This window comes from Rhinichthys klamathensis, unplaced genomic scaffold (genome assembly GCF_029890125.1).
Source record: "Rhinichthys klamathensis goyatoka isolate OS25496 unplaced genomic scaffold, OSU_Roscu_1.1 h1tg000178l_1, whole genome shotgun sequence".
Classification (NCBI taxonomy): domain Eukaryota; kingdom Metazoa; phylum Chordata; class Actinopteri; order Cypriniformes; family Leuciscidae; genus Rhinichthys; species Rhinichthys klamathensis.
Window position 1 is genome coordinate 1,009,093 of NW_026606707.1, and position 24,993 is coordinate 1,034,085.

Here is a 24,993-nt window from a genome sequence, read left to right on the forward strand (position 1 = left end):
AAATAGTAATTTAAAGATGTGGTAGTTCTCAGGGCCTGAATTTCGTTTTGGAAAATGGGGGGGAAATCCCCCCTTTAGATGATTCTCATGGGGGGGGGGGGATTTTTTTTGTTTGAGGGGGAGAAAGGGGGGGCATTTTTTCCAAACAAAATTATTACATTTATCTTGCCTAAATGTTTGCGCTCATTGCATTTTTACAATGGGGTAATAGCCTTGTTAAGAATTTACACATCACAAGGAAGCTTGATTTAAATTGTTTAATTAAATGTATTTTAGTCCTGAATAAATTAAATACATAGGCTATTAATCCTGATTCCTTTAACTTAAAGCCATCTTTTGTTGTTTTGACAACAAAATTAATGACAGACACATATGGCTGCCGTCACTTTAAGAGCTAGTGCACGGATCCTGTGTTCATTATACTGGCATGCGTTTTATGCTTATTAAAGACAAAACCGACTATATTTAGAGTATAGCCTACTCATAAAGACCGAAATTGACAATTTTGTGTGTTAAAGCAATATAATCCGCGAAAAATAGTTACTAGCCAGCTGTTTTTGAGGCGGATTTTCTATGAATGTCCGCATAGAAAATAATCTCAGAGAGCGCGCGAGCACTGATTAGTTTAAAATCGCTTGAATGTTTAAACTGGTAAGACTTAAAAAGACTTCAGTCACGATGCACTGCTGGCCCGATTGTGCAAGTGAATATTCCGTCATGTCTCGACCTTACAGTCTATGGTCCCGACTCCACAACGCGAGTGTGTATTATCGCCGCAGCGCTTGATGCCTGCCTTGGACAACACATTATGAGAAGAGATAGAGGACGAAATGGGAGACCTGCGGGAATGATTAGAATTATGCGCAATACCCGCAATCCCGCGCCGAAATTCGAGCCCTGGTTCTGGACAGGAAGGATAACTCTGGGAGTTGGAAGGGGTGTGATCGCGATTCTGCCTTCTCACATCGCGATACAGGATCGTGGACCTGAGTATCGCGATTTCGATTTTATATCGTGTATCGTTACAGCCCTACTTGCTTGTTCAGATGACATTTTAGGGTGAAAATTCTTATGTTGGTCATACTTCCAAAAAGTAGAATCTGTAATTCTTAATGACAGTATCCAGACCGGCACGGTGACTGACAGCTGCACACTCTCCTCAAAACATTGGCCATGCCGAGGTACAACTCACGTAAAGTTGATAATTTCGCAAATGACTGCAATTGCAGATTTCGAACAGAGATGGCGACAAAGAGGAAAAACTGCAGACTGCAGCTTTAAAAACGTAAACAAAAATTAGAAATGTCGCTGAAATAAGTTGAAATACTAAAATGACTAAAACTGAAGTAAAATTAATTAAAGCTCTATGGAAATATTTTTTTCAAAAGTAATACAATTTACAACTGCACTTAAAATTACTAAAACTTGACCTAAAACTTAAAAGAAAACTTACAATATAAAAACAAAAGCCAATTCAAAATATTAATAAATATTATAATAGTCTTTAAATAACACTGAGCAGAATAGCATTAGATAGATCTCAGTTATTATGAGTTTTAAGTTTCCTGTAGCTGGGGAAAGTATAGCTAGAGTCACAAATTCTTTGTATTGTTCTCAACAAATGCTGATTTGATAGTTTACAGAAAAGCTTTTACTGGAAATATTCAGACAGGGGCTTTATTTGTTTATTTATTAAAAATGGATTCACAATACCGTAAGTACTTTTATTGCAGTGTCAGTAATTTCACACAACAAGAGATTAGTAAACAGTCCTTTTTAGCCAATTTCAGAAGCTCTGTTTTGCTTTAAATGTTACCTTATACATAATGCATTGCAAACCCTGAGCTTTGAATAATGTTTACAAAATCCCTGTTTTCTCCCCAATAGCATTTGCCACAAGTTTTGGTGTCAAAGCTGTGATGAAAACCTCTGTCCTTCTCACCTGGGAAGTACCAGAAAATTATAAATCCCAAGTGCCTTTTAAGGTAAGACCCCGTTGACGTGCACAAACAAACGTTCCTCATATTAAAAGATATAATTCACAAGCATTTATATTTATGCCTGTTTTTATAGTCTAGCACTTGGGAGTCTGCTGTATAATGGTCTAATTCTTGTACAGAATGGTTACGCTGCAACAGATGTAAATGTAATTTTACCTATTAGATTTAAGTGCTCGTTCTGTAAATTCACATGTGGTTTTGTAAAATTGCAAGTCACGCTGTTGGTCAGTACGCTGAAATGCTGTGGAAAGTCTCTGGCCTTCAGTGGGCTTGACAGTTGTCTGTGTGGCGTCTCTGCATGCCAGCCACTGGTATAAAACCATAACAGTAATATCCTGATGGGCCAAGCCCAGAAAACAGCACACTGTTTCCAACGCTAGAAGTGACTGCATGGGGATAAAGTCTGTTTATGCAATCAAGTTCTTTGTTTAAATGAAACTGAATGAAAAAATTAGATTTAGTGAGCCGTGCAACTGAGTGAAATTGAACCTCTCCCTCCTGTAGATCCTCTATAACCAGCAGAGTGTGGAAGTCCAAGGCAACCTCAAGAGGAAGCTGATCACGCGACTGCAGCCAGACACGGATTACTCCTTTGTGCTGATGAGCAGAGGGAACAGTGCCGGTGGTCTGCAGCAACAGGTTTCCATTCGAACTGCACCCGACCTGTTCAAAAGTAAACCTGTCCTGTACACAGCAGAACAGACCAATAATGGAAAACTCAGCATCAACCTCCCCAAAGTGCCCACCTCAGCTCCTGTCAGGTTAGTACTTTAGCAATCTGACAAACAAAATGGGATGTCCTTTCAGTGGTGGAGAAAATAAGATGAAAGAAATATGAATGATTTGAACAAAAACTTTATAAATAAATTTGGTATACATACAGTATATGACTTTCTTCTTCAGCCAAACACAAATCGAAGTTAAATTAAATAATATCCTGGCTCATCTCACCTTTGTAATGGCATTAAATAGTGTCTGAGTTTTTGAAGTTCCAAAAGGAGTTCCAGTGGGATTTTTGTAAGAAAAATATCCATATTTAAAACCGTACGCTGGCTTCCGGCAACGGTCGTACGCACGTTCACAAGAGAGCCGAGTTCTGGCGGAAGGGTGACCTCTGACCCGACGTAGGACGTAGCTCCTCTTCTCTTAAATCGGAATTCTCCAACATTTTTCTTTAAAACACCTTATTTTAGACTTCTGATTCGTGACCTGCGTTTTGTTTTGCTCCATCCTCTGCGCTTCCACGTTCGTTAATTCTCACCTAAGCTTATTACGACATATGTCGGGTCAGAGGTCATAAGGCTGGGAAGAGCCAGGATATTATTTCATATAACTCCGATTATGTTTGACACCTAGGAGGGCTTGAGAGTAAATTATGGGATAATTTTCATTTTTTAGGTGAACTATCCCTTTAATAAAGCATGCCTATATATATATAGTCATACTTATAAGTGGGCAATTGAGGTCAAACATGTGATATCTTGATTATACATTTACTCATGTATAAAACAGAAATGCGTAGCTTACAGAAGGTTTTAAATGCTGTATGTATATAAAGAATTTTCAAATCAGTTTTATAAAAGTTGATTTTATATAGGCTAGTACTATTGCTGTGCATGTAAATGTACCTTGCCCTCTTATTTAAACCTCATCAGTACGGATATGCCTCCAGCCTCATTCAGGTCAATGACGCCATGCTTTCCGTTCTGCAGTGTAGCTCACACACTATTACCATGCAATTATTCCCCCCCCCCCCCCCCCCCCAACTGAATGCCCAGACTGAATCTCCCCACCTCAGCAAACAGCCTTCCTGCCAACGCTGCAGATTCCAGCTGCTTTTCAACCCAAAGCAACGTTATCCTACTGTATTCAGCTTTACATTTGACCTTCTCCTGAAAAGAGATGGCTTTTTTTTTTTTCAGACTGCCAGAAGGTCCTTGTCAGACTCAAGTGACATTGGCGTGTTTCCGCTTCATTCTCATCTGAGCTGTGTGCTGAAGGATAAGTCATGATGGAACGCGTAGAAATCAATAGCGGAGAATGTGCCGACAGATAGGCTGTTTTCTCTCTTAGCTGAGAGGAAGATATATCTGAAAGTCTTGGTTTGAGATCACTTAGAGTGCACCCTGTCATGATGGAGGATATGAGCGCATCCTGCTCGTAGAAAGCAGACGCGCTGCTCTGTTTCTGATGTTCTTGCCACAGAGAGCCCATCGTTACGGCTGAGTGCTCTTCACAGGAGCTCCTGCTTATGGGTGGAGGCCCTTAAATGTGTCGTCATAATTTATGCATGAGAAAGGCCTCTAATGTCATTTTCGACACTTAATTTTTCATGAATGAGGAGGTAATGGAAGAAAAGTGGATTGTTTTTGTCCTTTGAGAGGAACATGTTGTTTCGGAGTCACGCTTTTCCACAGCCAATTATGTTCCCTGAAAAGAAATTAAACTCATTTGCAATTGCAACCGAACCGCAAAACCGGGAGATTTTTTTTTTTCTCTTGCTTCTTTGGCCATTGACAAAGTCAGAACTGGTGCAGTGTGGTCAAAAAAAAAATAACTTTAAAAAAAACTCTGTACCTTGTTGCCAATCCCTGGAGGAGAACAGGCCTGTGCTCCGGAGTGCCTTTTTTGATTGGTAAAAAGATTACCAGAGTGTCGAGGATGAGAAAGTCTTGGAGAAGATTGGCATTTGGAGTAGAGCTGATTGATGTGGGATTTCGTGTCAGACACAGCTCTTCGTTCTCCGGGAAATGCCGGAGCTCTGAAGCACAGAGAGAGTTTTTCTTGGAGCTGATTTTGAAAATACCTCTCGTATCAGAGACCGGCCAAATTAAAGCCTCGGCTCCAGTCTTATTATGAGCAGCCGTGTGCCACTCTCCCAAAGTTATGCTCGTTCGTGAGCGCTTCATTCCCTCACACTCTATAAGACGGAGCTGATGATTTAAAAACCAGTAGTGTTGAGATGATTAACTGAAGTTATTACTCAGAAAGCAAGTCATCAGTTTTTCACACACCTTGAATGGGTCGCTTCTAATTCCCACCAGCTCAAATCTATGGTGGCGGCAGTTCAAGCTGCTGTAGTGCAGTTGAGAGTAGTAAAGGTGTACATGCTAACACTGTTGTTTTCTGCATAGGTGTTACTACATTGTGGTCGTGCCCGGGTCTCCTACATCATCTCGTAAGTGGATTAATCCTGATGAGATGGAGCTGGATGACGTGAGTTATTACTGTTATTACTGTTTTGTTGGTTTTAACTGTATTCATGAGTCATGAGAAACCTGGAAAGGTAACACTTTATAATAACTACACGCTAATAATCATTAGTTAAGCATGAGTAAACAGTTAATTCATCATTCATAAAGCATTAATAGACATAAATAAGCCGTTTATAAATACAGCTATAAATGCTTTCTTCTTGATTTACAAGCATATCTATAATTTATTTAATAATTGTATTTTCATCCTTTATTAATGATCAATTTATTATTTCTAAATGAATAATTGCATTTTTTATAAACCAGTTATTTGAGAGTTTTCAGTGGTTCATAAGATTACTTAGAACGTGTAAGTAAATGATTAATAAACTATTTAAATGTACATTCATACATCTTATTATTCAGACATATAGTGATGGTTACTTAGTGTGTTAATAAATGCTTTATTAACATGTATTTATGCTGTAATTCAGGGTTAATTCGGGTAGTTATAAAGCATTTAGTAGTGGTCAGTTAACTATGTTTGTGAGCTCATCTAAAGTGAGGACTATTCATGCCTTGTAAAGCATTTATAAAGGAGATTCTAAAGGCTGTTAAATATTTCTCTGTTCTGTATCACTGTGTTGTGTTTGTTACATTTTACTGTTTAGAAGATTGATGCGCCTTTAAATCTCCTTTATAAATGCTTTACAAGGCATGAATAGTCCTCACTTTAGATTAGCTCACAAAATAGTTAACTGACCACTACTAAATGCTTTATAACTACCTGTATTTACTACATTTACTTACACTTTCTAAGTGATCTTATGAATGACTGATAACTCTTGTTTGTAAATAATGCTATACTTCATTTAGAAATTATTAATTGATCATTAACAAAGTATGAAAATACAATTATTAAACGCATTATAGATATGCTTATAAATCAAGAAAAAAAGCGTTTATAGCTGTATTTATAAACTGCTTATTAATGTCTATTAATGCTTTATAAATCATGAATTGACTGTTTACTCATGCTTAACAAATGATTAATAGCATGCAGTTATTATAAAGTGTTACCTTCACGAGTACAACTGTGGGTAATGAAGAGAGACCACAGTTTGTTGTGTGGCCCAAAAAGCCAAACAAGTTAAGTAGCACTTAGTAACCCCTTTCACACACACAGTCTTTACTGGTAAACTAAATGAACTAAATACTGGTAAATTACCAGTAATCATAGAGTTATTATGGAGATGACGTGATTACTCAGCGCCGTTTACAGTAAGCTTTTTAATAGTTTTTCTATTTAAATATGTGCAAGATGATCATCTTTAGCTACGTCTCGCAGCTTTTTCAACGTGTCGCGCTCGAGACCCAGCCTTCTTTTCCATTCATCCAATCCATGAAACCAACTCGGAAGTGACTTAAACTGCAAATTCATCGACTGACCGCTAGAGACGGGCTGCAAAAGAGAGTCAATCCCATATACCCCCCCATGTTAATATGCCCAACCTTAAAGCAGAAAAAAAATGTGTTTATAGCCTGGTGCAAAAAGTGGTTTTGGTCTATTTAGCTAATTTTGCCCTTCATGACAACTGGAAGGGGGGTGTATTTTTTTATATAACTTATCCGTTTAAATTATATTAAGCCTTAAAGTTCTGCATAATTAAGGGCGTGGCCACTTGAGTGGCAGGTGGATTGCCGCTGCTGTCCCTACAAGCCGTTTGTCTGGTGTCTGTTAGCCGTCACGTCACCTCAGCTAATCCCGTTTTTTTGCCCATTTTCGTTTATCCAGGAGTGACGCGCTACCAAGATGGTGACGGCAGCTCCGCCCACTTTGGGCTTCAAAAATGCTCTTCAGAGACCTACGGGTGACATCATGAACATTCCGTCCATATTTTTTTTACAGTCTATGACTATTATGCGCGTCTCATTTTTAAAGACCAAAAAATGCGTTCGGTTTGATCATCCGCTTATCCCTTTCACTCAGACGTCAACATTTTTTGTCAAATTGAACAGATAGTGAAACCAAAGCGCTCCTCCTCATGCGGGGGATTAAGACAACGGCACAGTGTTTAAAGATCACTGGCGATGACTGACATCACAGAATTTACACGTATTTTGGAGCTGATGTGTGAATGGTCTCTTACCGGTAAAAAGCCAGAATGCCGTTGCTTGTGTAAACAGCAATTTTACGGTAATTTACCGGGATTGCTGTGTGAAAGGGGCTAGTGACTTCACATCACAAACACAAAATGAAACCTGTTGAGGAGTTGGAGTACTGTATTAATTACTATATTTTAAGTAAATCCTATCGAACTTTGCAATCAAGGTCATGTTTGAGAGAGTCTTAATGTGGGTGGGGCACATGTATATTCATCAAAGAATCCTGAAACAAAATGGTTTCCTCAAAATTATGAAGCAGCACAACTGTTTTTAACATTGATAATTATCATAAATGTTTCTTGAGCAGCAAATCAGCATATTAGAATAATTTCTGAAGGATCATGTGACACTGAAGACTGGAGTAATGATGCTGAAAATTCAGCTTTGCCATCACAGGAATACATTTTTAAAACATTCAAATTGAAAAAGTTTTCTGAATAATATTGTTTACTGTGTTTTTAATCAATAAATGCAGCCTTGGTGACCTTAAGAGACTTTCAAAAACATAAAAAAAAACAATCTTACATCACGAATGCAAAGAGAAGCCCATTGAAGTTGACAAGTTGAATGCTTTTACATTTACAGGCAATTCAAATAAAAGCATTGACCAACTTAGCATTAGTTTCCCACACAACACTGAGAGCCTGTGGCTTTTATGTACTAATTCATCCGTCTCTGTTCCTTCCTCAGCTCCTGGAGTCTACTGAAGGAGCTCTGCTCAGGAGACGACGTCACTCGGACACCGTAAGGCCATACATCGCCGCAAAGCTGCTCTCCCTCCCAGACAGCTTCACCTTGGGCGACGAGAAGACGTACTCCGGCTTCTACAACCGGCCCCTTTCTAACAGCCAAAACTACCAGTGCTTTGTCATGGCCGAACTCAAGGACCAATACCCTGTTGCTGCAAATGAGAAGCAGGTATTACAGTTTGTAATAATTATTTTTGAACTACATGGGGGACCCCACATGTACATTTGTATGTTTGCCGTCTTTTATCTTCGTCTTCTCCGAAAATTTCAGTGCGAGTTGCAGATACACAAGCAGTTATTTTGTCAAGTCTTGCCAAAGCCTTGTAGCCTGGCATGCCAGACCTACATCAAGATGTTAGGTCTGGGAACTCTCCATAGACATACCTCAATCCGAGGGGCGGGATAAACGGTTACCTTTCAAAATCCCTCTGCACGCAATAGGATAGCGCTACAACCAACCAGAGCAACGAACGGTTGTGGATGAGTGAGTCCCATGCGTTTTTCCACCAGCGCGGAGCTAATTGATATATTAAACTTTTGCCGTATCAGGTCGGTAAAACTCCGAACACATCTTCCTTTTTTAAGAATGACTTAAGTGACGTTCTCTTAACTCCAAGTCATCCAGAGTCGCGGCCAAAGCCGATTCGAAAGACCGCTGCATCTTCATTGTTTTCAAGTAGCAGGGAAATCACCTATGGAAATCACGCTGAACGTCATGAACTGTGCCGTCATTGTGTTAAGCCCGCCCGCCGACTCTATACACGATGTGATTGGCCTGACCAGTTTTTGGTTTTTACAGCTCAAAAGCCTATGGAGAGTTGCTAGACCACACTGGCTGCGAAATAATTTTCGCTGCCGCTAGGGTGCGTCTAGATTTCTAGGCTAAAAGCCTTGTCCTAATAAGCAGCAAAGCTCAATAAGCTTTGTTTGTCGAACAAGCATTAGCTTAAACGCCTCGCCGGTTCCCTTCAGCCCCTCTCGCATTTTTCCATCTGCTTCTCAAACAAATCAAAGAATCGAACTTCGCACCCTCACAGCCCTGAAAGTAATCATCGCTGAAACTTGTAGCCCAGACCACCAGAGGACCAGTTGGATAAATATTCATAATTTCCTCTCATGATAGCGTCAGCAGTGTTTGGCACTTTGAGCTCCTCCTCTCGGCTCTGTGGAAAGAGCAGCAGAATGGATTTGCGTGGCTGGGCTTTGGGAGCACGGAGGCTTGTCCTGATTCCCTTGAAGCTGACTCTTAAGTATTCCTAAAGCTTAGGCATTAATCTGTCCGCCATGCTTTATGAGAAGAGGGGGACAACTTCCTCACTCAGCACTTCAAAGGCCCTGCTACCCCTCCTTTTCTTAACCGTCAACCTTTTCGTCCTGACTCGTTCACTCGGACTACCACGAGACGTTCCTGATCTGCAGAGACTGTACCTGGACACCTCTTTAATTAATAAAGATTAAACAAGCCCACAGATGGTTTGAGAACGTTTAGATTGGGTGTGTGTAAGGTTCAAAAGAACAAGACTAACCATTTGTCGGTGGCTAGAGAATGGTATCTCAGAGAATGCTCAACATCTAACGCTGCTGCGCCCTTCGGATCCGGCGCTCCAGTTGCTCTCCTGCTGCGGAGCTGTCATAGGAAATGAATGGATTGCTCTGAAATGAGCTGAGCTTCAGCAAAGGAGCCTTTAGAAGACATGAAGCCTAGTGCTCAGCACAGAAACACAATCCCATTGAAACTATAGACTAGGACTGGGTAAAAATAACGATTCTCCACCAAATCATGAAATTCACTAAATGGAATGCTTCCAAATGCAATTCAATGATAATAATATTTTTAATATAACTTTAAACCAATGTTAAATGAATTAATCAACTAAATTAAATGCATTAAATAATTATATTTAAAAAAATGAAAAAGAACTATTGGACTGGTAATTGAAAATGCAGACTAGGATGGGGGTAACATAATGTTTCAATTAATCATGAAATTTACTAAATAAAATGTGACCAGGTGCTATTTAATAATTATAGTAATAATAATTTAACAATGTCAAATAAATGTAAAATTATTAAATTAATTAATTATATTAAAAAATTACATTAGAAATGATATACTATATATTAAAAATAATTACATATTTTAAAATTGAATACTTATATTTTTACTTTAATACTTGTGTAATGCTTAATAATACAGTACTATTTCAACAACCCTCAACCTTTAGCATTTGAAACTAAACACTAACTTTGTAATGTCTTGATTTTTATTTATTCATTGAGCATGATAGTCGATAACGGTTTTCAATATGCTCTAAATTTAGTGAAATGTTTGCCATCTCCTCTTATTCAGCATTGAATATTAACTTAATATGTTAACCTGTAATGGATAAAAAAAAAATAAGCTGAATCATCAAACAGATCATGTAGTACTTGAAACAGGTCTGTTGACTTTGTGACCAAATGAATCAATAATTCCCATTCCCAAACGAATCAATTTTAAAAATGAATCAGAATGAATTGAATCAATCAATTGATTTCTTGAAAAAAAGAAAGAATTTTTTTTTAGTAATTATAAGTAGAGAATCAGCCGTACTAAAGACATCCATGAGCATCTCAGTTCATCTTGAGGACCAGTAAACCACGATGTCTCCATGTCCATAGAAAAAACAGAATGTCTTTGTGTACAAGCATCACTCGAGGCACATAAACAAGCCCAGAGGAGTGTGAAATCGGATGATAGATAGAGTGTGTAAACAGAATCTGGTTAAGCAAGTGCGGAGAAGCAAGCTTAAGATGTTATGTTAAACGAGAGCGAGAGACGGCGCTTCGACAGGTTTGAAAGGAAGAGAGCTGTTCCAGCGGCCCAGAAGAAAAAGAGCGTTAGAGAGCAGTGAGCTTTTAAAGAAAGAAGCGCAAGAAAAAGGCAAACCGGAGAGAGAGAAAGAGCGTGAGCTGGCTGGTAAAGTTAGGAAGGAGGGCCTGTGGCGGCCGAGCTGTTTCTGCCAGATAAAGTGTTTACATTAGCAGAATGCCCGCACTGAGACCCCAGCGCTGAGATGATGTCGTTAACCGCTCCTCTTCTGCCCTGAGGACGCGAGCACATCCTTATCCGCTCAATGGATTTTGCGTTAGTTAGTATTCAGCTTTCTTGTGTGTGTGTTTTTTTTTTTTCTCCTTGGGAAATGCGAAACACATTAGTGACATTAACTGACTTTAACACGTCGTACTCAAATTGTGTTAAAGTGCCGGAGGAAGCAGAGCGCTGTCGTTTCATTCACAGCGCCAGAAAACGCATTGCACCGTGGTGTACAACAACAACAACAACAAAACTCTTTGATGGGTGATTCTCACAAAGAAATGTCCGGCTCATATTTTATTATATGGAAAAAAGAGGCCTATTTTTAGGACTATTAAGATTGGCATTTATGTTCGAATTCTCATTACTGTAATGTGAAAAATGTCATTCTCATTAATGTAGTCCAGTAATGTGGCTAATTGTACATTTTAACATTTATATTTCATCATTCTGCAGAAGCTTTTATCCAAAGGGACTTGCAAATGAGGAAAATCGCAAGCAATTTATCATTAAGAAACCAATAATAATCACAGATAAAACCAGAATACAGAAGCTGGAGCAAAAGTTTATATCACAGAATACTTATTTCTAGTTTATATAGAAAGTGCCTTTGCTTTCTGTGATTTATTTATTTAGATTTATTTCTTTATTTTGTGTAATTATTTATTTATTTTATTTTGAGATGAAATATGACCTAGACATTTATGAAGCATTTTTTTAGTGAGATTTGCCCTGGTAGGGTGAAAGTGATCTTTTTCTACCCCGGTAAAGCTTTACACAGTGTCCTAACTGGCTGAGGTGTTATAAGAAGCGATGAAATGTCTTCCGTATCAATCTAAATGTCTGTCCTAACTGACCATGACAGTCAGTGTGTAATTGGCGTTTTTTTGGTCTCTGTATTTGCATTGTTTCTCTGTGTAGCCCCGCCCACAGAGAACTCTCATTGGTCCAAAATCCTGCGCCACATGACTGTATACAATAGGTGGTAGCTATTTTTATATGGTTTCCAGCTGGTCTGAGTTTGTGTAGATGGGTTGATCAGCTAGATTCCCAATGGACAAACATGTTAACCTGGTAGATCAAATCGGTTAAAGCTACTTTTAAACTGGAAGAAACCGGTTCCAACAACTAGCTTGAGCTTAAAGGCCCTGATATACTCACGGCAAAGGTCTTTTTTGTTCTTCGCTTTGGGGTAAAAAGAAGTTTGAAATAAGTGAGCAGCGGTTTACTGTTAGCGAACATACTAAACATCCACTCTGAGAGTGCTGTTTAGATGAATATGTTAATATGTGCTGCGCACTTTCCTTTCAATAACAAAACAAACACAAGAAAAATGACAGCGGTGAGGAAACGATTAAGCATCTGATCCTAGCGATGTGGATGTTTGCATTAGCTCTGCAATTCAGCACTCCAGTAAAGTCATGTCACTTCATACAATAGATTGTTTAAAAGCAAGCAGCTTTACAGTATTAAACATCTTCAATTAGACATCATCGTCTCTTTCAATTAGATTTACAACTTCAATTAGACGTCACACCAGTTCATTGCTTGAAGCATATCGGGGTCTTAAGCCAATAAGCCAATGTTTTTTCCAGGTCTTTGCTAAAGAAAAGTTACAAGTATGCAGTGAAATGTGTATTTCTAGTACACTGCACTCACATAACCGCCTGCGCTCACATAAAGCATCACGTTAACAGTGAGATTGTCATATGAGAAGTGCGATAACACAACGACTTCGTGACTCTCCTCCAGCTAATATCCTGCTTATCTCTTCAATTAATATCTGTGCGCTCTTAGATGAGTCAAGCTGAGCTTTGGAAGTGATCCGGATTATGGTGCCCTGCTCTGTGTGACAGGATGAAGCGGAAGGAAGAGAGATAGAGAAAGAGAGGAAGGCGACGGGGGTTTTGGCCTTCAGGGAAATAGTGTCCATGTGGATGGCCTCTCCCAACACAGAATAAGAGAGTGAAAGTGGCAGGCCCATCTTTCCTCACCTTCATTTCTTTCGTTCATTCTCTTCATGTTTTTTTTCCCCAATTGTGTCTTGGCGGTTTGTGAGGCAAAATTCGAGCCTATCCCATGGCGCGTGCATGGAAGAGGGCACAGCAGGGAGATGTCTCATTTATGTCCCCTCACACTGGCTCTTTTTTCTTCCTGTCACTCCCTCCCTCCCTCTAGCCAGCTCACTATCACCATGGTTTGAGCACTAATGAAGAGGATATGATTCCTCTCCTCAGCTTCCATTTATCAAAGCCAGAGAGAGAGAGAGAGAGAGAGAGAGGGAGGGAGGGGTGGTGCACAGGTCCTCTCTCCATGTTCTTCTCACACAAATTCCTCTTTTCTTGTGCGTATCTTCCTCTACATGTTCACATATACTCAGAGGTGTGACTTATGCTAATCAAAGGTGAATGTGTGTATGGCAGGGGTTAAGAGGAGTCTTGTTAAGGGAACCTGGTCTGACATGGAGACAGATGTGAGGATGTGTGCATGTGCACACAACAATAACCTGTTGTAGGTTATTTTAGTTTCCCTTTTTTTATTTTAATTGGTGCTGTCAAAATTAACACGTTCAACACATGCGATTTAATTTTCTCAGTTTCATTTTTATTTTTAAATAAAAATATTTAACGCAATTAACGCTCCATCCGCTTTTTTCCCTTCATCCTTTGGCTAGCGTTACAATATGTGATCACGCTCTTATTCATGCAAATGCTTTTAAACCATTCAAGTGCGATAAGACACAAAAGAGAAATCTGTGAATCTCCTGTCTGTGTGACACACACTACACACTACAGCGCTTGAACGGACAAAAACACAAAAATTACGCAAAGTCTTAAATAAACGTAAAGAGTTGTCTTAAAGTGACAGCAGCTTAATAAACCTGCTGCTGTTTGTTATTAAGGTAATCAAAGAACAAAAGAAATAGAGAGAATCACACACTGCTCTTGACTGAATAACTTAAAATAAATGTCATTTATCAATTATCATTTTCTGTATATATGCTACCTTATATATGAAAAGTTTACATGGGTCAAAAACAATGAAAGCTAACTTTTTCTGCATTTTGACTGGGCAAGTAAAAATCTGAACTGGTCTGACTGGGCCAATGGAAACAAATGTATCCCTGATTGAAGGCACAGGTATATTTATTATAATGGGTTTATGTGAAGATTGTTTTAAATTCACTTAGGCTTTAAAAAATATATACCAACTTTAAATTTAATAAATGTTCAAATTGATAGTTTTTAATCATACTGTAATACTGAATGCCTATAATTAATGGCTAAAATTGAGAAAAAAATCTATTTCATAGAGACATTTGTAGCAGTATTGATAATTCTGGCCTTTCAAAAACAAATATCTAAAATATAGGTTACTGTCTTTTTGTTGTTTCTATACTAATTTGGAAATTAAATGGAAAATTATTGCAATATAAACTTTAATGTTAGGTGCGAATAATCACGATTAATTACAGAAAAATGTGCGATTTACTTTTTTTTATCGATTGACAGTAATAATTTTAATGCTACTTTACTGTTTTAAATTTGCTTTCCACATTTTAGTAATTGAACTTAAAGAATCAGTCAAACAGTCAACATACATTCCTAGAAAATAGGGAAATTCAAAATTGTGATTTACAGAAATGAAAAGTAATTATAATATATGCTATCGTTCAAAAGACATTAATAATGTTAAAAAGTATTTCTATTTCAAATAAATGCTGTTCTTTTCAACTTTCTATTCATCAAAGAATCCTGAAAAAAAATGTATTACGGTTTACATGAAATTAAGCAGCATAACTGTTTTTCAGCATTGATTATTCTAATAAGTGTCACAAACTGCTCTGAGACAGGCAAGAAATCCAAAAACCAAGAGACATGAAACCAGGGAGAATGCTCGGAATTGCCAGTGTAACACTAAACAAGACTTTGCAGATAATGAATGAGAAAACCAGGCTTATATTGGGTGAGCTAAACAAGATAATGAGACACAGGTAAATGTGATAATGGATGAAGAGTCCGGGCAGTGAGTTATGGGAGATGTAGTTTGTGAAGGAATGACAATAGTCTGATGTGGAGTTCCCTCTGGTGACTCTCAAGGGCACTCCAGCTGGTGACCCTTACAATAAGACATGTTTCTTGAGCAGCATGGTAGATATTAGAATGATTTCTGAAGGATCGTGTGACACTGAAGACTGGAGTATTGAGCAGAAAATTCAGCTTTGACAACACAGGAATTAATTACTTTTTAAACTCTATTCAAAAAAGGAAGCTGTTCTGTTAAATTATAATAATTTTTCATAATGTTGTTCTTTTTATTGTATTTCTGATCAAATAAATGCAGCCTTCAGCATAGACTTTAACCTAAAAAATTAACTGATATAATATTGTCAAAATAAATACAACAGGAAGTGTTTTTTAAGTTCTTAGTACAGCTAAGACATCTTCAAAATGTCATGACAAAGACAGATACTTTAGCTTAAAGTACATCAAATGAAGCATCACATCCAAACAAGCTCTCATTTGCTCCAGGTCAACCATAACTCTTGTGGACTAACACAAACTGCCTCTCTCTCTCTCTGTAGCGGACCTTCTCAGCCAGCCCATACTCGGACCTCATCATGGTGACGGATGAAAACCATATGCAGCGCAGTATGGACCAGCCTGAGATGCTTTGGGTCATGGGCCCCGTGCTCGCCGTGGTGCTCATCATCATCATAGTTATCGCTATCCTGCTCTTCAAGAGGTGAGGAAGAGGTTTCCCATCACTCCTTTCTGAGGTTCACTGTTCACTGGATTTGGCCTGTGAACATTCACTGAACAACGGTAATCGTTTTATAATCGTTCCTCCTGATAAGATAGATCCCATATTTCAATCTCTGTTTGAATATAATGTGTTTGAATTATCTTCATTTGAAGAGTTTCTCAATTAGTTGTGCTTAATTAGATTTAATATTCACCATTCCATGTAAATATTTCTATATTTTATCAATTAACAGCCCTAGTTTTCACTGTTGTTGATGGGGTTATGAAAGGCCACCCTGTTTTTTTGTTTTTTTTCTCTCGGTATCTCTGAGAGCAACTCTCTCAAAGTATCAGCCTCTGAGAAAGTCTGATTTTAGATGAAATGCACCCCTGCACATCATCGTCAGCGTGACTCTGAATTCAGGGCTGCTTTGTACACGCAACAAGATGTGGCTAATTTTAGCTAGCTTTCCCGCAGAGAGAACAAAAGGAGGACATTATTCATAATGACATCTTGACTCAGCCGAATAAGGCAGACATGTAGCTCGCGGCATGACCCGGTGGTCCCATTCACAACGCTTATACAGTACTGACTTATACTCCCTCAAGCCCGTCTTAGTAAAATCCCTTACTTCAGAGCAGACCTTGCGTTTGTTTTGCTCTGATTTTCTCCACGTTCGACACAAATCCACCATTTCAGCCCCCCTGGTGGCGCAGGACTCACTCTTTTAGCTTTGCAGTTCACGAGCGAAGATGCAGCGGTGAAATGGCAGCGTCAGCCTTCGGTTTCGGCAGGCGAGCGGTTGTGTGGCTGTGCCGCCACAACCTGCTGATGCTATTCTAAAAGCTGTCATCTTGCACTTCCACCGCTGCGAGCCGGATAGTCCAGCGAGTAGCTCTGCTATTATTATGCTTCAGGAATGATAACTGGTCTATTTCACTGCTGGCCTTCACTTTCTCTCTCTTATGTTTGTTCACACTGACAGCGATATTGTCAGTGGCTGTATTGTTTGTTGCTAACAGGCGGTCATACCGCCGGATGCCCTAATGCAAAATCTGATCACAAATGAGATATTAGCCTTTTTGAATCTTTGCTGAAATTGAATCTTTGCTGAAATTGAACATTTAATGTAGGGATGCACTATATTGATATTTTGACTGATATAAGCAGATCATTTCATGTTGTGGTCGATAACATATTAAATATGTTGTCTAAATAAATCAAAAATAAAACTAAAATCAATTGTTTTAAATGCTACAAGCAAATTTAAACATCACAAAGCTATAATGTACATTATTACAAATGGATATCTATTTTGAGATTTATGAAAGATCATATTTAATGGTGTTTTTAAATTATTAGTTTGAACAAAGGTCATCTAAATGTAACAATAAGGGATTAAATAAAAATAATTCTATAATATCGTTCGATAACTGATATGGTACCGATATATTTTGCCTCCCTATGATTATGTGTTTGTTTATAAACTGAAGCAGTGGATAATACGTCATGAACAAGATGGAAAAACACAAGGTTTTTAGCACAAAAAATAATAATAATGAAAAAACTCTAATATTGGCTTATGGTACCGAAATATTATGTTACCGATACCGTTATGGTACCGATAACTTATTAATGCCCAAGATAATGTGTTTGCATATAAACTGAAGCAGTGGATAATACTTGTGTTAGATAAACAAGATGAAAAAGACAAGGGTTTCAACACAAAAATAAACCATTTTAAAAAGTTTAATAATGGCCGATAACCGAAATGGTACCGATATATGAATATGTGTTTGTAAATAAATTGAAGAAGTCTATACTATGTATATATCTATAATATGTCATATAAACAAGATGAAAAAGACCATTTTTGACATTGTCTTCTACACTTTTTTTATTATTATTATACCCCTGGATGGGGGCAGAAGAGGTATTACCTGGTTACCTAAGCTGAAGCAAAGGCTGAGGCTGTGCTAGTCAGTCATTCCATACAAGTACTTATTCAAATAAAAAAAGAATATTTTGAAATCACCATCTTCAAACACAAAGTCTGATTTCTGAAAGACGTTTTTGAAACGCAAGGTTAGCCGCACAGCTCACTTGGGTCTCTGGGTGTCTGACAGCAACTAATCACATGTCTCTTCCTTCCTCCACTCCATACAAACGCAGCAAACAGGAGAGGTAGGTACCTTCAGATTATGGCCAGGTGTCTTTCTGTCATGGTTTTCATTTCAGAAGTGTCATCTGTCTCACTCTTCACAGGCTGCAGGGTCTACAGGTGTGGCCGCACGTTACTGTTCATTATCATGTTGTTTTGAATGACTATCAGTTCAGTTCATCCAAAACAGGATGTTGGCTGTAATTGCCTTTTTGAATTAAGATTGACCGTAGTTCACCCTCACACCCTGCTGCCCTTGAAAAGTTCCAGTCCATTGGGTTTACGTCGTTTCAGTGGTGCATGCTTTGCTGTTGTGATCGTGATGTTTTATTTTTGGGGATGTTTTTTTGTTTTTTTCCCGTGCTGTTCGTGTTGATCGTTCACCTCCTCCTGAAGGTCACTCAGACTGAGCGTGTGCAGTCAGCCTTTCTGCTGTCTCACCTGAGCCCTGAATGGCCCATTGTAAAGGAAATGCCAGCCCGGCGGCTGCCGAAATAGAAATGTTCTCGTCTTCAAAGCTGACATTTCCCTCCACCGAACTGTGGTTTCTTTTCTTTTTTTTCTTTCCTTCTTACCCGCTAATGTACAAAATATATCTCTTACGCATATACACGCTCTCTCCCAGAGCAAAATGGCCATTTTCTGTTATTTTTATCTTTGCGTTTCATGCTGAACCCCAGTACAAATGGATCCTTTTAGCCTCTGGTGTATATGTATTAACTCCAAACTGAATAATTGAAGCGTGCTGAGACTTACTGTATGTACAATGAAGGTGAGGGGCTACTTGTCCAGCGCTTTAGTGATTAGCGATGCTATACGCCCGGCTCTGTTAAGTGGCATATGCTGAAGACCCTTCAGTGCGGCCCGCCTCTCTGGTGTCAGCCTCATTTGAGCTATTCAGGCTTTATTAAAGCTAGAAAACTGTGCTCAGAACCTTACAAATTGAGTGCAGTGAGATGTGAAATTTCCCGTGCAGTTGGCTCTTTCATTTTGTTTGGGGATTTGTGTCCATGTGTCTGAGGATGGGTTTCCACTGACAGATGTTCTGCGTCTCCGTGTGTGTGTGTGTGTGTGCGCGACAGCTTTACCTGCTGGAAGAGCGTGCTCGGGAGTGCAGGTGCTACAGTGGCGTAATTACCGGTGTTGTGCCATCCAGCTGATGTGCTAATTACCTGGTCGCCTTGTTTTCCCCACAAACAAAAGCGTCGCACCCTGAATATTTAGTGAGCTTGCTAACAGAATCGAGCGAGACGCTGAACAAACACGCTATTTGGCTTTTATTTCGGATCACCGTGACCCCTTCACATCCCTAAGGGAAATCCTAATGTGCTCTAAAAGCAACGAAGCTTTAACAGGAAATGAGGCTCGTGCTTTTTAGACTGATTAATATGTTGTCTTAAGACCTCGTGAAAACAAATTTGGAGTTTTGCGACTTGTAATCGACCTCTATTAGCTTTGAGGTCATCTATATGCTAGTGTACTCCTAAAACTCCTATTATTATATTATATTATAATTTAAGATAGTATACTAATTTAGTGTAATGTACAGTGACAGTATTGTTAAAAAGTTGGGGGTTGGTAAGAGAAGTCTCTTATGCTCACCAGGGCGTTTATTTATTCAAAAATAAGGTACAAATTTTAATATAACATGAAATATTATTCATCACCATATCTTTTAAAATATATTTTAAAAACAAATTCTGTGATGTCAAAGCTGAATTTTCAACACCATTACTCCTGTCTTCAGTGTCACATGATCCTTCAGAAATCTATCTGATTTGATGCCCAAGAAACATTTCTGATTATCATCAATGTTGAAAACAGCTAGATAATTGTGTGGAAACCGTGGTGGTGTTTTCTATATTCTTTGATGAACAAAGTTCAAAAAGAAAGTTTGAAATAGACATTTTTTTACTGTCACTTTTGATCACTTTGAAGCATCCTTGCTGTATAAAAGTATTAATTTCTTCTTCTTCTTCTTTTTTTTTTTTTTTTTAAACATATTGGCACCAAACCTTTTAACATTGTTGAATAATACAATTCACTAAATGTTTTGTCCAATTTTTAGACTAGCAAGTTGCAAAAAGTCAGCACAGGACACAAAATGTCACTCTACAAGGGTGTTTAATTGATGTTCTCTAATTATGAAGATGCTAATGTCCACATTTCACTGTCCCATCCCTCAAAACTATTTATTTTATCTTGTTTTTGGAATCTTTTGAATCTGCAGGCCATCCTCTGTTGGTGAGGGTGTCGTGGCCTGAATGAATCAATAGCCATACTCATGCTGACTCCATTTTGTTTTTACAGGAAGAGGGCATCCCCCCTACCTAAAGATGATCATTCTAGTGGTGTGAAGGATTGTCTTCTGGCCAACTCGTCTGATCCTGTAGAAATGAGGAGACTCAACTACCAGACACCAGGTAACACATCGTACACCATATGTACTGTAGACACACATTACCAGTCTGCCAGAGCCCCATGTGTTCTCCTCCATATGCACGTGTACACTTTTCCTATGACTCAGTGTGTAATATTTAAGCCTATCACCATATGCACAATGCACAAATTCAATCTTTCTTTTCTTTACATACACAATACATTCACATCATCCATTGCACTATATCATCTGTATCTTGTTCAGTAACCCTGATATTATTTTCTCAGTGCACAAACACGCGTCAGCATATGCCACCGAATGTGTCATTTAGCATAAACAGGATGTGTATGCGCACGCTGACTGAACTGACAGTGTGTCTTTGTAATCAGAACGATCTGTCACTGCTGTGCATATCTTCAAATCTTCACGGCCCGCCCACCACACCCGTAAAGACAGCACATGAGAGAGGAGGTGCACTCAGTCATAACACTGCATCTGAAAGCCAGATAAAAGCTTTTTTATAAGATACTTTATATTATATATTAGAGCTGCACGATTAATTGCTAAAAGATCGCAACCTCTATTCAATTATTCCTAAATGATAGCGATTCTGCTATGTCTATTAAACCTTTGACAAATACAGCTAACATACAAGTCTGTGTTGACGCTGCCGCTGACCCAGAGAGAGCAGTCTTTTCAAGCACACAGGATCAATATTTTTTAAAGGTATCAAAATAGAGTAAATCATCCTTTGAAAGTAACTTGATGCTTCAAATAAATATTGTATTAATTACATTGTTACACCAGTAGGTGGCGACAAGTGACTGTTACATTTTTTTTGTCATTGAATCATTCATTCAAGAGATTCGTTCAAAAACGCTGCTTCATCCAGTGATGAAACAAGTGAAGTCTGCATGAGTGAGTCATTGAATCATTCATTCAAGAGATTCGTTTCAAAAACGCTGAATCATCCAGTAAGGAAACAAGTGAGCCATTGAATCATTTATTCTAACCGATTTAAAAGAAAACATAATAATAATAATTCAAATTAATTTAAAAAAAATTTAAATAGACTGCAGCAGTTAATATTTTGTCAGAACTTTTAGTAAATGATATGTCATTTTGTTTAGTTGTCTGTTCAGAATCGATGTTTCTTGAACAAAAAAAATTAATCATGCAGCTCTATATTATACAGTAGCTACTTCATTTTTAAAATATTGTACTTTTTTTGTTGTTTAATTAACATCTTTGTGTGAAAACAGATGTACTGTTTTATGACTTTGTTCAGTGCGAGTATACTGAATAAGCAGAAGCTGTAGGAAAGCATAATGAAGCGCTCTGCTGCATATTGCATTTAAGATACTATTTGTCTTTTGGTGGCTCTGAATGCAGCTGTTTATTGCCGTTTCTCCACTCACTGTCCCATCTCCTCGGAGTGTCTTATATGGACTCAATTCACCTGAAGGCCTCTTGCTCTCTTTCAACCCCTCTTTGTTAATTAGCCTCCTGCTTTCCATTCCCAAGGTGAATGAGAGGCAGATCTGTGACGCTAAGAGAAAATGTCAGGCCTGCCTCTCTCTCCTCTAATAGCTGAGTGGTGGCAGTCGAGCCAGGTTATTACAGACCCTTTCAGTCCTGAAGAGCGCATAATTACCGCAGGCAAAACAGCCATACAGCTCTCTTGCCGTGAATCCCCGCTGCCACAGCCAGCGGTTTTCATATGGCAGCAGAGTGGCGACAAGCACACTTCACATTTCAACGTTTGATTCAATTTTGAAACACAGGGTTGAGTTGGTTTTGTTTTGTTTATGAGTACGGTACAAATTATGTGACTGTATATTAATATAGGGGTTTTACTTCAGTTACAGGTACTTTGTCATCAGGGTATTTTGTTATTATAACTTTATATATACAAGGTTACATTCTTTAAACACTTTTTTTATTTATGCCTTCATTTATTTTGGCTACTTTTAAATATGTCTTATATAAAGATACTATTGTTTTAACTCAGACTTCTTAAAATATGAAAATCCATCATAAAAAAAATATTAATCATGACACTTTTAAAACTAGGTTAAGTAAACAAGCCATTTTAATATTTATTGTCAAAGTAATTAATATAAATATTTACTAGGGGTGTAACGATACACGTATTCGTATTGAACCGTTCGGTACGAGGCTTTCGGTTCGGTTTTCGGTACGCATTTTTGAACCGAACGGTTCGTTGGACCATTTTTCCTGCCGACCAAAATTTCGTTATTTCAAATGAAGGCGCGTCACGCGTGGCAAGCGCGCTCATAATGTGCGTGACCACAACATTGCCCAACATCAAATGGCAAATGTAATGTAAGCGGAACGAAACCACTCGTTATTGTGTGGTTGAAGGACCGTTTATCAGTTTGGACAAATACAGCGCGAGCCGATCTTAATCATCAGCACTGTTACTACACAGCCAAATCCAGTAAAGAAAGCATTTGAATTCGCCACTGAAGTAATAACATCGCTGCAAGATCTAGTGAGAAACATTCGCATTTCTCCGTTATTAACGGATCAAACAGCGCTGACGTGGAAACCAGGAAGAAACATTGTGCCATGAATGAACTATCCAGTGTCCACAGATCAGCAACATTCACCATGGGTTTACTGTAGTAACACTACTAACTGTAACCATGGAAGTTTGGCAGGAATAGTAGGCTATAATGCTTTCAAGTAACATCACGTCGGTTTTATTTTGACATTATGAATACAATTGCTGCCCTCAAATGTTAATCTGAACTAAAATAAACCTTTGTTTATAACTACTACAATATTACATTTAATTTTGTCCAAGGAGCTGTTTTGTTTTATAAGCTCCTAAGAAAAGTCAAGTATAGCTCCATCATTGCTCAAAGTTAAAAAATATCATACTTTATGATGTTAGTTTTAATAAAAATATAATTAAAAAGATTAAATCAAGGAAATTTCTCTGGCATTTCTTTCTTTTTGCTGTATCGGAAACGTACCGAATCGTACCGAACCGAACCGTGACACAAGTGTATCGTATCGAACCGAACCGTGAATTTTGTGAACCGTTACACCCCTAATATTTACACATTTCACGTCTGTCCCACAGTTATAGCGTCATTTTCATTACAACCAACAATGTGTCTAATAATATCAACATTTATAGAAATTAATGAAAAAGTATAAGGTAATAAATATTGCTTCAGAATAGAATATTTCTGTGTGAAAACATGATTTAAATATGTGTATTTAGGATATATAACATGCTAATTATAAAAATAAGACAAAGGTTAGACAAAGGAGTTAACCTTTTGATTTCTAAAATGCTGTTTAAGCAGATAATAATTTACCTGAGATGTGATGAAAATGATACTGTGGTGGAATTGTTTATAATGTTTCAGAGAAGAAAAAATAACTGTTGGACGCTGTTAGTGGGCAAATGAATGATGTGAAAAAGTGTTTTCTCTAGTGCCCTAGTTGAAGAAACACCCATATCTGAGGCAGGAATTGCTTGTGTTGTACCTTGCATTAAATGCAGGAGTAATTCACTTGTATGTTATGTACAGCACACACATGCCAGTATTATCAAACTTAATTTCCTGTCGTTGTCTTATATGTAGCAGTAAGATGTCCAGGCTCCTATCCACACGTTTCTAGTTACATTTTCACTTTAACGACCTTGGACGTTCATTTCAATTCAAGACATCTTGTAATCGGCCTTTCCCTGCTTTGCATGCTGGGTTGTAGCTCTTCGCTGCCTAATTAACTTGCTGTTTAACAAGTGCTGAATTCACTTAATGTGCTCATGGTGCAGCTTATTGCAACATTAGCCTCTAAATATACAGAATACTTTGTGTCTCATTTGTGTGCTAGAAAACAGTAGAAATTATGTATGTATGTAAATTGCAAACTCCATTTTTTGTTATATGCTTTCCTGCAACAAAGTACACAAAAAACAGTATGTCAAATGAGTAGGATATCTGAAAACCTAGTATTCAGGATACAGTATCCAGCAAAAATATTGTAGAGAGTTGTTGCTTATTTTCACTGTTTTAACATTACTTTGTCACATGTATTTAGTGATCCCTTAAGGTACTTGGACATCTTCCTTTATCTACTACTAAGCAATTCCCAGCTTACACCACTGACACTCTAAATTAGCATGTACTCCTGCTGAGGATTTACATACACAGTATGTTGCAACACATGACTGACATATTCTAGCAAAGAAATGCAAGATGTGTCTGCATTCTGCCAGACCACAGGATACAGCAAATCAGGGTTTTTTTTTGGCATCGTATCAGTGCGGTTGATTAAGAGAGTGGCCCCTGATCCTGCCGCCCACTGTCTCGCAGTAACGGTTGCGTGAAGTAGCTGGCAGGGGGCTCGTCCAGACATTACTGTGCTCACTGTGGGCATAATGAACTCATAATGGGGAATCATACCCAACCATGTCCCATTAAGCATCCCTGTCTCGCTCATTCATCCTCAACCATTGGAATCCCAATGACAGATCCC

General features: G+C 38.3%; 1 protein-coding gene across 5 annotated transcripts in view; it reads left to right on the forward strand.

Moving 5' to 3' along the window:
- The window catches only part of ptprfb (protein tyrosine phosphatase receptor type Fb), a 218,470-nt gene that overhangs the window by 171,544 nt on the left and 21,933 nt on the right, over positions 1-24,993 (forward strand). For all 5 annotated transcript variants that reach the window (XM_056260780.1, XM_056260782.1, XM_056260783.1 and 2 more), the window contains 6 exons: positions 1,888-1,985; positions 2,505-2,761; positions 5,135-5,216; positions 8,051-8,278; positions 15,771-15,931; positions 20,403-20,515. In XM_056260780.1, the coding sequence (XP_056116755.1) occupies positions 1,888-1,985; positions 2,505-2,761; positions 5,135-5,216; positions 8,051-8,278; positions 15,771-15,931; positions 20,403-20,515 (939 nt within the window). The remainder of the gene's footprint in view (positions 1-1,887; positions 1,986-2,504; positions 2,762-5,134; positions 5,217-8,050; positions 8,279-15,770; positions 15,932-20,402; positions 20,516-24,993) is intronic.